Below are 13,897 nucleotides of genomic sequence, written 5' to 3'. Positions count from 1 at the left end.
CCGAAGGGGGCTTTTCTCCCTGGCTGCGTGGCCCCCATATTTTCAAACAAGCATCTGGGATTGGGGTTGGGTGGGGGTGGAAGTTTGACATACTTGGAGGATCGATGGTGGGGGCGAGGAGGGGGGATTCAAAGAAGAAACATGGTGGGGAAAGGAAGCCACCCCAAGGGAGGGGTGAGGCAACATGACAGCCGCTCCTGGCCCAGACTTTCCGTCGGGACAGGGCGTAAAAAAAGGGAAGCCCAATTCCCGCCGCCCAGGAGGGAGGAGGGGACTCGTGACAATGGAGCTGAACTTGGGCGCGAGTTTCGGGAGAAGTTTTCAGACTTGGGCAAAAGGTCTCGCACTGACAGCCTGCAAAACTTGGCGGGAATGCCGCCTCTCCCTCTCCTTTTCTTCTCTCCCCCGACGCCGCAGCCTCTGCTCAGGAATCAAGCCACCGCTACGAATCCCATCCCTGAGGCGTTTCCCGCAGGCGATTTTAACTAGCTCGGCCGCTCTTCCGTTTTCCGCTGTATGGCCGGGGTGGTGGCATGCACTTTAAAGTGCCAGCGTGCCTCCCAGCCACAAACCAGGACATGTTTTGCTGTATGGCGGGCCGAGGCGGCATGCACTTTAAAGTGCCGGCATGCCGCCTCGGCCCACCATACAGCGAAACATGTCTTGGTTTGTGGTCGGGAGGCACGCTGGCACTTTAAAGTGCATGCCACCACCCTGGCCATACAGCGGGGCGGTGGCATGCACTTTAAAGTGCCAGCGTGCCTCCTGGCCACAAACCAGGACATGTTTCGCTGTATGGCGGGCCGAGGCGGCATGCACTTTAAAGTGCCGGCCATACAGCGGGGCGGCGGCATGCACTTTAAAGTGCCAGCGCGCCTGTCCACCATAGAGCGGGCTTGTTCTCTGCTTTAGAGGTCATGCCCACTTGCCTTACCGGCGGTGAACCTCACTGCACGTCACTGGTAACAACGGAGTTGGGTAGAGCACTCCAGGCATTGACCACTCTGTTGCTGAAGTCGTATTTTCTGCAATCAAGTTTGGAGTGGTTTACCTTGAGTTTGTATCAATTGTTTGCCCGTGTATTATTGAGGTTGAAGCTGAAGAAGTCATTGACAGATAGGACATTGTAGCAGATAATTTTGTGTACTATGCTTAGGTCAAACTGTAGGCGGTGTAGTTCCAGGTTGTCCAAGCCCAAAATTTCAAGCCTGGTTGGCATAAGAGATTCTATTGTGAACAGAGGAGTGGATCTTCTTTTTTTAGTTGTGTTTATATGATCTTGTTTATATCAAAAAACAGTATTTCTGGTAGCATCTCCTAGTAAACATAGTTGTTAGATTGGGTAAATGAAAGAGGCAAGACTCAGGCTTCAGCGACAACAGCTCTTTATTAAGTGACAACTAGGTACACTCCAGCAAACACTCTATCTGACAGCAGCCCTTTTATAGGGAGTTTTCAGATGTCTTAACCACTCACCTTTGAGTATTTTCCCGCCGGATCAGAGAACCTTGGTGGAAACTACCATACTGGCTGTCAGTATGTAACAACAATGGTAGTTAAGAATTTCAGTGGAAAGGACTACCAAAAGTTACTTCTGGTCTATAGTTATTGAATCCACAAAGGGTCACAGTTATAATAGACTGGATGTTCATTTCTGGTCTGGAATCCATTCACTGATGTTGACAAGCTATTTCAAAAGTGAGCAATGATGCCACCAGCTCTGCTAGATGCCTTGGATCAGCTGAGCTGCAGAGCTGATCTTAATTGCCAGTAACATTAATTCACGAAGCCCCCAGTACAATAAGTTGTTGGTTCCATTAATTCCACCTGTTGTGCTGCAAGGGGTGGAATTAATGGAATGTGTATAATCATAAAGCACTAAATAGCAATAAGAAGCAGAGATTATTTTAGCCCATCCACTGCCCAAAAGAGAAATTGATCAAACTATTGACATGCAAGAGAGAGGAGTAAGGCCACAGGTGGATGATGAATGGCCCTCCCAGAGGACATAAAAGAGGAGTGAAAGGGGAGTGGAGTTTTTAGGAGACAATTAGTTAGCTTAATTGGCTTGTGACTTTCTGAGACTCCTTGTCAAGTTTTGTAGTTATCGGCCTTGCAGCTATCTACGCCAGATAAGGTCTGTGACTGTAAATCCTCCCTTGAAAGACTTTTCTGGATGTGAATGAGCAGTATTCACAGTAAATTAATAAAAGGGTTTTTTGTCGGGACAAGGAGTTTGCTTCATGCTCTCAGGAAGCCTGAGTCAGAACACAACTGACCCCTTGCTTGCATGACAACAGGTTGACAGCAGTTTCTGTCTTCCTCTTCACCAGGTAACGCATATACAAAATGGAGATGGAAGATGAAGGAAGAGACCTGGGTATTATTTCAAGTGCCTACCTGGTACTTTAACTCTGAAAAGGTTGCTCCTGTGCAGCTATACCTCTGATGGAACGTATCTTTTCCCCCTAATAGATCTCCAGAATAGAGAATGCAACGTGATCGTACCTGCTGAAAAGACCCGAGTGGAAAGCGTGGAACTCATTTTACCTCCACATGCCAACCATCAGGGAAACACGTTTGGTGGGCAGATCATGGAATGGATGGAAAATGTGGCCACAATAGCGGCAAGGTGGGTGCTTGCATCTCATTGAGGGGAAAATGGAATGATGGTGGTTGCTTAAAATGTTAATTATGGCTTTATATAAAATTAGAACTGAGTTATGGTTAAATGGATGAATTTACTGCCTGATTTTCTTCACTGGGGGATTCCCATTCCATCGTACGCTGATAATAAAGATATTTCACATGGCACACTTTCAAAATTATTATACAGGAAGTATGGGACACATTGCCTTATGGAATTTGTTATTTTTAACATTAGAAATCCAAATACATATATAGATAGTCTTCAACCTGAGACCCCAATTGAGTCTGAAATTACAGTTGTAAGACATACCAGTTGTTAAGCAGGTCATCACGTCACCAATCCCAATTTTATGACATTTTCTTTTTGCTAATCATTAAGGGAATGCAGCAGTTGTAAAGTGAACACCACAGTTGTTAAGTGAATTCCCAGTTGTTGAACAAACCCATTATTCACAATGGGCGTTTCTTGCTAGAAACTGGAAATAGACTCCAGTTTTCAGTAAGAAAAGGCATAGAACACAGTCACCTGACTTTGCAAACAGTTGTAAATACAGGATGGTCGTTGAGGCCCCCCCCCCCCCAAATGTGAATCTGAGTCATAAGTACCTTTTTTTGATCCATGATGCAGTGGCTCGGTGGCTAAGATGCTGAGCTTGTCTTTCAGAAAGTTAGGCAGTTCAGAGTGAGCTCCCATTACTTGTCCTAGCTTCTGCCAACCTAATAGTTCAAAAGCATGTAAAAATGCAAGTAGAAAAATAGGAACCATCTTTGGTGGGAAGATAACAGCGTTCCGTGCCCCTCTGGCATTTAGCCATGCCGGCCACATGACCACTGGAGTCTTCGGACAGCGCTGGCTTTTTGGCTTTGAAATGGACATGAGCACTGCCCCCTAAGAACGACTAGCACATATGTGTGAGGGGAACCTTTATCTTTTAACCTGGGACAGTCATTAAATGACTCCTTGCTAAGTGAAGACTATCTGCAAAACTCAGCAGTGAACTAAGGATTGTCGTGGTCATTGTTTTCGGATTAATCCTTTTCATAAGAAAGTTGTAGAATAAGCCTGTCTACATGCACTGTAGTTTTTTCTAATACAAGACAAAGAAGGGCAACTGGAGTCATTGATATTGTCAATAGAAGGAATATGGGTGGTGGTGGTTCCTGGGAGTAGAACAATATTGAGGTTATCCAACTACTGATTTCCTTCGCGATTTATGAAAATTGGGAGCAGCCTATAGAAATTAAGCATTCCAGCCTTAAACATTCATAATTTTCCTTTTGCCCTAGATACAAGCCCTGCATATTGAAGTCCATTGAAGTCTGTTAGCACTTATCCCAATGATAGCAATGTGGAAACATTTGATAAATGATCTGTATCAGTTTGCTAGGCTTGAGGTCTCTCTTGACTGCCAGGCTGAGTGAATGTGTAAGCAGAAATGAGAGAATTGGCGCAGGGTTTAAGAAGGCAGATGGACTATAATCTGGATGAGATTAGGCTATTGTGATTACAGAGAGGTCCATGCGCCATCATAGAAATCTGGGACAGATTTCAGGATTATGACACATGACTTTTATTTGGAAATATTCTGTGTCCACCACAGTCTGTTTGTTGAGATAATAAATGGTATCATTGGACTTTTGGACTGTGACTTAATATTGTAAAGGTTTCCTAAAATCAATAGGTAGCATTAGAATAATTTTTCTCACTTTCTAGATTTGTCAGGAGGCATGAAAATGGGGGAGAAAGTATTGGACTTACATCAATGCTTGATTTGCCAGTTTATTATCATTATTTTACACATTCTTTATCTGGGTTTCCTGATCCTATACGTCTTCCATTCTTGCTTCAGTAGTAATAGGGGTTCTTTTTCCTAATTGGCTAAAAACAAGAATTGTAAGAAAGCGTATACTGTCTGTAATTTGTAAAACAACAACAACAACAACAACTACAGTCTTGAAAGAAATTTATTGTCCAATCATTGGAAAAAGTGTAGGAGACAAGGCAAAACCACCCTCTGTATGTGGTTGAAAAATGGATGATCATCCTTTGTAAGGTTTGTAAGGTTTGGAATTATTCCTTATACCATTCAAATAAATCCACATTTAAGGTCATATATACTGTATATCTGTATACTGCATGAGTCAAAAAGAGGGCTGTGAAAATATATACAGACCCCTCACATCCTGGACATAAATTGCTTCAACTTCTACCCACAAAACAACGATATAGGGCACTACACACCAGAACAACTAGACACAAAGACAGTTTTTCCCCAAATGCCATCCCTCTGCTTAACAACTAATTCCCACAACACTGTTAAATAATTTTCTAAGACTGTATTACTATTATTTTTCTCTTCCTTCCTAGTATCTATCTTTTACAACTTATTACTATAACCATGTTGCATGTATCTTTCAATTTATATTGTTTTTATTTGTTTCCTAATACGATTTGATAGCTTATTAGTAACCTTGACTATCACTAAGTGTTATATATTTTTATTCTTCATGATTGTATTTTATTCTTCTTATGTACACTGAGGGCATATGCCCCAAAGACAAATTCCTTGTGTGTCCAATCCCACTTGGCCAATAAAGAATTTATTTGCAAGTATGTGTTACCTTAGGTTTACCTGCAGTTGATTTGGTCTAATTGTTCAGCATTTTCCACTGCACACGATTTACCTTTAACTATTGTGATAACAGTACTAATATGCTCTAATCCTAGTGTAACTTGAATTTATTTGAGTAGTTTTCACATCCCCTCCGTTTGTTTGGTGTTTAACTATGCAGCTGGAATGGCAGTTGTGCTCTCCTCTCTTTCTGCAATTTCTGTAAAGCTAATGAAGGCAAGAGGTTAATTTCTGAGGAAAATGGTGATGCACCTTTATGATTTGACTGGTAATTTTTCCTTATTATCAGATCAAGGCAGAGATATTTTTAATTGTGATCCTGCTAGAGACACATTGGAATTTCATTGGGACAGCAGGAATCATCCCTTCTCAAGAGACAGTGATCTTTCTACTTCCAAAGCTAAATTCTGTCCTCCTTGTGAAGGAAAACAGAAGCTACCTTAGCCGGGCTGCTCTAGAAATTCACTCCCTTCCATGCAGACTCATCTCTTAGCATGCATTCTTCTTCACTCCATTTTTTCCTGAAGCTTTGAAATGATTAGATTGTCTTTCATTTTTATTAGTGATGGACTAGCTGTTTTCCTTTAGGTGGCGATGTGTCCCCATTAATTCTGGCAATTTGGATGATCGTTATGTGGAAAAGAAGGAAAAGAGAAATTCAATCTGTCCTTTGCTGCTTTCCCCCATTCATGCTCTCTCTCTCTCTCTCCGTCCCCCCCACTCTCATTTCATAACTTCCATCTGATCTGTTGCTGATTGGCAAACAGTGTGTTTGGCGGCACATGCATGACAGGTAAATGGATGGTGTTTTTAATGTGATCAAACCTGATTCTGTTTTTCTATGTTCTTCCAGCCGATTGTGCAATGCCTATCCCACCCTGAAGAGCATTGAAATGTTCCATTTCAGGGGACCATCCCAGATTGGAGATCGCCTTGTGTTTAAGGCCATTGTGAACAATACATTTAAGAACAGGTATGTCTTCCTGCCATCATTCTAGAACTAAGTGGACTTGGTCAGGGGTGGGCTTCAAAAAATTTAACAACAGGTTCTCTGGGTGGCATAGTCGGCCTCCTGCTCCACAGCACGGGCCCTGTTTTTGCCCTCCTGGGCTCTGGAGGCTCTCTGGACGCCAGAAACAGGCCCATTTCCGGCCTTCTAGAACTTCCAAGAGGCCCATTTCTTGCCCACCCTTGGTTCCGGAAACTTTCCTTGAGCCTCCGGGAGAGCAAAAATGGCCTCCCCGAGCTCCAGAGGCTCCCTGAAGGCTGAAATGGGCCTATTTCTGGACTTCCGGAAGCTCGGGGAGGCCCATTTTTCACCTTCCCCGAACCTCCGTGCAGGCCCTGCACTTACCTGGCACCCAAAATGGGCTATGTGGAGATTCCTGGGAGGGAAGGGGTTGGCGGGAGTGGGATTTGGGGGTTTGCCAAACTGTGCAGGATCTTTGTTAAAGGATCATCAGAACTCAGGCGAAACCAGAGCAGTCCACCCCTGGATTTGGTCCAAAAGTCCAAATTTTATGGAGGTATAAATTAAACTATTTCAAGATCTACACTAATAAATGAAAATGCATTGAAGAGGAAGGTTGAAAGAAGATTGTAAGAAATGGGTCATTTATGCCCCTCACTTATTCTTATATTAGCTACAAGTCCAAACAATCTCAATATAGAACATTATAGTTTGCCAATGTCTGGAAAGCCACAAGCCATTATTTCATGAATGGATAACTTCTAAAATTTGCCAACATCATTAAAATAAATAGAAAGGTAGATCTAAGCACATTAAAGATACAATTAACACATTGTGTCTTCTTTAGAGAACGTCTTGAAATTAATTCAAAGAAATAGTTAATCAAAAAGGGCTAGAATTCATTCCAACGGGTCATAATATCATACACAGTGTGATCTCAGCAGATTTTGTGCATTTATTTACTTCTTTGCTCATTTGAAAATGTTGTTCTTAATTACAGCATGGAGGTTGGGGTGTGTGTCGAGGCCTATCAACATGAAATGGAAGTCAGCCAAAGACATATAAATAGCGCTTTCATGATTTTTGTGGTCTTGAATGAAGATAATCAGCCACGTACACTTCCAGTGCTGAAGCCAGAACCAGGGGTAAGAAAATGAAAATGATGTCGCACGGCTTTGAAATTACACTGATGCATGCCCAGAATAGTGTATGACTGAAGGATATTTGCAGTGCAAATCCAATTTCCAGTTTGGGAACCGCCTTAAAAAACATGATTCACCTGGAGAAAAACAAATGAGAATTGTGACTTCAAGTAGGAATGCATAATGGAAAGTTCACACTCTATCCCAGGGGTGTCAAACCGCAGGCTGGATCTGGCCCACAGGGTGCTTAGATCTGGCCTGCGGGCCCATCCTGGAAACAGCGAAGGACCGGCCTGTGGTGCTTTGCCAGCTTGCTAGGGCCACCTGCAGGCCTCCTGGGCTCTGTTTTCACTGGCAGAGGGCTGCAGGAGGCTATTGCAGCCAAAAACAGAGACTCAATGAGTGTCATTGAGCTGGCTACGCCCCCTGGCCACCCCCCCAACCCGCCAAGGTCAAACATAACCCTGATGAAATCAAGTTTGACACTCCTGCTCTACCCCAGGTTTTGGTTTAAGAATTCTCATAAAATAAAGGTTTCCATTGAACTGTGACTTTTAATATGATAGCAAGGAAAACTATTCAATATAGTTAGTCGTCAACTTACAACAGTCCATTTAGTGACTGTTCAAAGTTACAATGGCACTGAAAAACTATTTTTCACACTTCTGATTCTTTTAGCATTCCCATGATCAATCCAGATGTGTGGCAACTGTCTCATATTTATGATGGTTGCAGTATCCTGGGGTCATGTGATCACCATTTGCAACTTTCTGACAAACCCAATCAATGGGGAAGTCAGTTTCATTTAACGACTGTGTCATTAACTTAACAACTACAGTGATTCATTTAACAACTGTGGCAAGAAAGGTTGTAAAATGGGGCAAGACTCAACTCAATGTCTCACTTAGCAACAGAAATGATGGGGTTGATGGTGGTTGTAAGTCTAGATCTACCTGTATATATGAAGTAATTAAGTATAATTATTTTTAACCCACTTATTTTGGTTCTGCTTGGGGATAGGTAGTGCTTGCCATGGCACTTGAAGCCTAAGAGTAGCTCTAAGGAGATTCAAGTATGGTACTATTAAGCTAAAGTTTCAGTTGCCAATAGTAGACATAGAATCCTAGGTCTTATCATATTTCTAGCTTTAGATTTAAAACATGCTGTTGTTTCACTCTGTTCAGTCCTAAATGTGGTTGGCTGGTACTTTTGCTCACTCGGTGTGCAAATCCAGGCAGCTGAGTTAATTCAGGAACTCATAGCTAAATTAAGCTGAATCAGTATACTATCCAAGCACAGCCTATGTGTCATTGGATTTCCTTTGTTTTTCCTTTGTTATTATTTTGCTTTGAACAAAAGACAATATACAGATAGAGTTGATGCTGCAGGCGGGACATAGTGAGATGAATCTAACCAAACCAATGAGGAAAATATAGCAATTCTGTTTGTATCTCACCACAATACGTGCCCCATGTAGATGCAACCTTGATTAGCTTGTAGGAGGTTTTTTTGGGGGTAGGGGGATATGGCTGTGTTTTTTCCCTTGGAGTCTTCTGTACTTGTCATCCTTCAATAGTTGTCTTTCCCCAAGGCAAAGATGCTTCTAGTCTGCCTTCAGTAGGATGGCTGTATTTGCTGTGTTCACTTGGGAGCAGTGTTGCAAGGAATTTGCAAAATTGGGATGACCAATTGGGAAGAATTTACTCAAAAAATACACAAACAGACTGAAAGGGACCAATAGAAGAGAATAACTGTAGCTTAGGGTTGAACTGTGGGGTCCTTGGTGCTCTCTGAGTTGGTAGTAATGGAACGCCTGCAAAAAAGCCACCAAGGTCAGAGAGCACCAAGGACCCCACAGATTGAAAGGAAAATTAGATAAAGGTAAAGGTTCCCCTCGCACATATGTGCTAGTCGCTCCTAACTCTAGGGGGCAGTGCAGGTGGTCCCTATTTTTCTAGTTGCATTTTTTACATGTTTTCGAACTGCTAGGTTGGCAGAAGCTCGGACAAGTAACGGGAGCTCACTCCGTTATGTGGTGCTAGGGATTCGAACCACCAAACTGCCAACCTTTCTGATCGAGGAGCTCAGCGTCTTAGTCACTGAGTCACCACATCTCACCAAAAAGGAAATTTTAAAAGAGGGAACCACAGAGACTGAATACGAACCTTCTCCCTTTAACGTTTGATTGCAAATCCTGGCAATATTTACTGAATTGTGTTCTTAGTAAAACAGTGTCAATCATAGTGAGTGACTTATAAGAGCCATCCACAAAGCCCATCTAGATTCTCTCACCTGACTACTGCTGTGGTTTTGAATAGACAAGAACATAGCAAGGCTTTAATTAAACAAAAGAGTCAAGTGAAAAGGGCATACTGTGCAGAGATCCAGCTTCCTTGCAAAACCCATAATACTGGGAAAGGTGAAAGAGAAGTAAAGGAAGCAGAGACAACCAGCGGCAAGCTGGACGGAGTTGATTACAGAGGCAAAGGGTTCCCCATCGGGAGACCTGAAGAGGAAGCGTGCATAATGTAATCCGTTCATTTTATTTCCCTTTAACAGGATGGAGAAAGACGATTTAAAGAAGCTAGCGCCAGGCAAAAAATTAGACTAGACAGGTTGGTAAAACGTTTTCTTACTCTTTCAGCACTCTTTTCCTTCCCTACAGCTCTACGCCTGTTAAGTGAAAGGGAGAGTGTAGAATTTTAATTACTGCACGTATGTTTTTTTTTTCCTGTTGCACATTTGTAGGATAGAATTATGTGCATATTTAGGAGGATGAAATGGTTTATGTGTAACTAAATCTTCCTATCTATAGACTTCATACTCAGACTTGCGGGTAAGTTAAACCCCCCAGCCGCACTCACCAACCCACAGGGAAGTGGAGGCTGAGTGTTAGAGCTGTGCACACTTCGCAAATGATTTCGAGGAAGTGCTTGAGACCTAGTTCAAACACAGGACTTGGCTGCTCTTCATTACAGGAAACAGGAAGTCTCCCCCCCCCCCAAGACATCGGCCGAGCCTGACAAAAAGGGGTTGTTGCTTTTAAGGGTCATCTGAATGGATTCTTTAAAACAAGGGCAAGGTTAATTTTTTTACAGGTTTACCCATATTCCTGAAAATAATTGGGGGCTGCTTTAATGAGTAGCAGGAGTAGTAGCCTGGCTTTCTGAGCATCCCACAGGAGACAGAGAGATTTTTGTGTTTTTGCTTCCCTGCTTAGACTTCAACTTAGTGGACTTTGGATGCATTTGCTGGAATTTGCAATTGTTATTTCCCCCAAAAATACCAGTAAGATCCCATAGATTGGGCCTCCTCCGGGTGCTGTCGGCCACACAATGTCGGCTGGCGGGCCCTTGGAGGAGAGCCTTCTTGGTGGCTGCTCCGACTCTTTGGAACCAGCTCCCTCCAGAAATCCGGACCATACCCACTCTGATGGCCTTCAGGAAAGCCGTAAAAACCTGGCTGTTCCGTCAGGCCTGGGGCTGTTGACCTCACTATTGAAGTCCGGCCCCAACTAGAATGAATTTATGATGGATGATTGTTGTTTTAAACTGTATTGTTTTTATGTTTTTTTTATATTCTGTTTGTAAGCTGCCCGGAGTCCTTTGGGATTGGGCGGCATATAAAAGTTTTAAATAAATAAATAAATAAATTTATTTATTTCATCAAGCATGAATTAGATAACCGATATATGTATAAACATGATTATGAATACATGAATTAGATACAAATACAAGGGAATATTAGGACAGGGATTGTAGGAACGTTGGTGCACTTATGTACCCGATACCGTATTTTTCGGAGTATAAGGCACACCTTTTTCCCTCAAAAAAAGAGGCTGAAAATCTGGGTGCGTCTTATACACTGAATACAGCATTTTTTGCCTCCCGAAACCCCACCACCTTCACGAAAATGGCCCTGCATTGCCTTTAAGAGACTTTCAGAGTGCTCCTGGGGGCTGGGGAGGGCAGAATTGAGCAAACGGGCCGTTTTTTGCTCAATTTCCCCCCCCCCCCCCGTCCCCAGGAGCACTCTATAAGCCTCCTAAAGGGTAATGTGTGCTCTCTTTTTTTTGACAAAAATTTTTTGGGAGGTCTGCAGAGTACAAAAACTTTTTTTAAAAAGTTGCCTCTTCAAAATCTTGGTGCGTCTTATACTCCGGTGCATCTTATACTCCAGAAAATGCGTTATGTCCAGTTAGTTTTTGCTTTGTTGTATGTATTTATATTATTTCTTCTGTGCATGCAATGGGGCTCTGTCTTCTGCACTTACATTGGTATTCTTAGCATGGTGCTGTTTCCACTTGTTAGTGAGTTGGCTTCTGTGCTGCTACTGTGGCTTCAGGGGTTTGAATGGTGAACAGAAAAAGCAACTGTTAGATTTAACATACCACTTCTCACTCAATAATCTGTTAAATTGAGGATTTGCTATGGTTTTTCTTCCCTACTTCCTTGGAAAGGCTCAGTCTGTTGCCCATCTCAAAGCATGCTTCAGATTTCGTGCTGTTGCAACTTTTTTGTGAATACAGTTTGCATGTTTGCCAATACGTTTTTATAAGGAATAAGGTCCATGTTTTCTTTAAACAGTCATGTAAACATATTTTTATGTAAAACACCTGAGAAGCTATATTGAACACTGGGCCGTGGTGATGCAGTGGTTACAATGCACTACTGCAGGCTACTTCTGCCGACTGCCATCTGCCAGCAATTTAGCAGTTCCAATCTTATCAGGCTCAAGGTTGACTCAGCCTTCCATCCTTCTGAAGTGAGTAAAATGAGGATCCAGATTGTTGGGGGCAATATGCTGCCTCTATAAACCGCTTAGAGAGGGTTGTAAATCCCTGCGAAGCGGTATGTAAGTCTAAGTGCTATTGCTAATTACAGTACTATGTTCCAGTACAAAAAAAGTCAACTGAACCAGAATGGTCAGAAAAGCAGGAAGAGAATTGCAGGCAAAGATTTCAGTATATATGTGTATTGGATTTTCTCTAACCTATATTCTGATAGCAAAAGGCAGGAAACTAAAGTTATGCTGCAACATAACTTATAAAACGGATTCCTCTTCCTAAGCTCTTTATTTCTCCCTGCTTCCGGTTCTGCTTTATGGTTACCTCCCAGCCCCTTCCCATTTGCCTCTTGTTACATCACAGAGCTCTCAGTGTGTATTTATAGCCTTACTGTTTGTTATTTCTCATATGTAATTTATCCAGGAACATGGATGGAGACAGCCTGCGTTATCCTAGAGGTCACTGTTCTCGAGACATTAATACCTGATTAGTGCATCTTCATGAGATCAGTGAGAAAAGGCAGGCTAGGAAGAGCTGGAGAACATATACAGTACACAGGGAGAACATAAGAGGCACCGCTATATTAAATAGGATGCTCTAACTTAAGGGTTCACAGCATTCTTCAGCTTGAGAATTCTCTCTCTTTTGACATCTCTCTGGCTTAATCGTTTGTCTCTGTCACTCGCCAGTTTGTGAATTCCAGGCATATTCACCCTATCGGGAAACTGCTGCAGGCTGAACCGTACAAATAATCTACAGAATTCTTTATCTTAATTGTTTGCCTGAATATCCGGAGTGTCTAGATAAGGAAGGAGGCTGTTAATATTTCACTAAGACTGAAATATGTATTTGTTAGGAGGAGTCAGAGGTCGAGATAGGTGACATTTAAATGAAGGAAATCAGAGGATCTGCTGTCTTTGGGGTTTGCTAAGGATCTACAGATGGAATCATGAGATAATGTCATGGGCATTCACATGAGATTTATTTATTGCTTATGGAGGTAAATTCTGCTTTTCTTCAGAATATAAATGGTCAGACATAGCAGTGGTGAAATTCATTTTTTTTTTTACTACCGGTTCTGTGGGCGTGCTTGGTGGGCGTGGCAGAGGAAGGATACTGCAAAATCCCCATTCTCACCCCACTCTGGTGCCAGCTAGAGGTGATATTTGCCAGTTCTCCGAATTACCCAAAATGTCCGCTACCGGTTCTCCAGAACCTGTCAGAACCTGCTGAATTTCACCCCTGATATATAGCCTTTTCTTCTTGCCTTTTCTTACACAACAAAAAAAAATCAATGTAATATGTTGGACTGCGAAAGGGTGACTGGTCCAAAGTCACTCAGTGGGCTACCATGGTGGAAGCTGACCTAGAACCCGGGGTCTCCTAAGTTCATAGTCTTCACTGTGAAATCACAATCTTGGGGTCACTGGCCAACTCAACGGCTTGTCTCCAAAACCCATTTAACAGAGAGAAACCATATTCTAAAGCAGGGTTTCTCAACCATGGCAACTTTCATGTATGTGAACTTCAGTTCCCAAAAGTGATTCCCCTGATAAAATAAATCACCATAAGAAGCCTTAAGAAGTATTCAGTAAATGGACTTAGATATGATCTTTATGAAGGCTCTCCTAGTCTTTGTCCTGTAGCTCAGGGGCCCCCAATCCCCAATCCATGAACTGGCACTGGGCGGCAGCATGCCAGAAACTGGGCCACGCAA

General features: G+C 42.6%; 1 protein-coding gene across 6 annotated transcripts in view; it reads left to right on the top strand.

Annotated features, from left to right (window-relative positions):
- Positions 1-13,897, top strand: part of ACOT11 (acyl-CoA thioesterase 11) — a 143,742-nt gene that overhangs the window by 113,383 nt on the left and 16,462 nt on the right. For all 6 annotated transcript variants that reach the window (XM_087719626.1, XM_014058732.2, XM_087719629.1 and 3 more), the window contains 4 exons: positions 2,476-2,632; positions 6,136-6,255; positions 7,253-7,397; positions 9,954-10,009. In XM_087719626.1, coding sequence (XP_087575752.1) covers positions 2,476-2,632; positions 6,136-6,255; positions 7,253-7,397; positions 9,954-10,009 — 478 coding nt within the window. The remainder of the gene's footprint in view (positions 1-2,475; positions 2,633-6,135; positions 6,256-7,252; positions 7,398-9,953; positions 10,010-13,897) is intronic.

The sequence above is a fragment of the Thamnophis sirtalis genome, unplaced genomic scaffold (assembly GCF_051295495.1).
Source record: "Thamnophis sirtalis isolate CommonGarterSnake01/CBP01778 unplaced genomic scaffold, rThaSir2_p1.2 scaffold_7, whole genome shotgun sequence".
NCBI lineage: Eukaryota > Metazoa > Chordata > Lepidosauria > Squamata > Natricidae > Thamnophis > Thamnophis sirtalis.
Note: the sequence above shows the minus strand (reverse complement) of the source record. Positions and strands in the feature narration are given on the sequence as shown.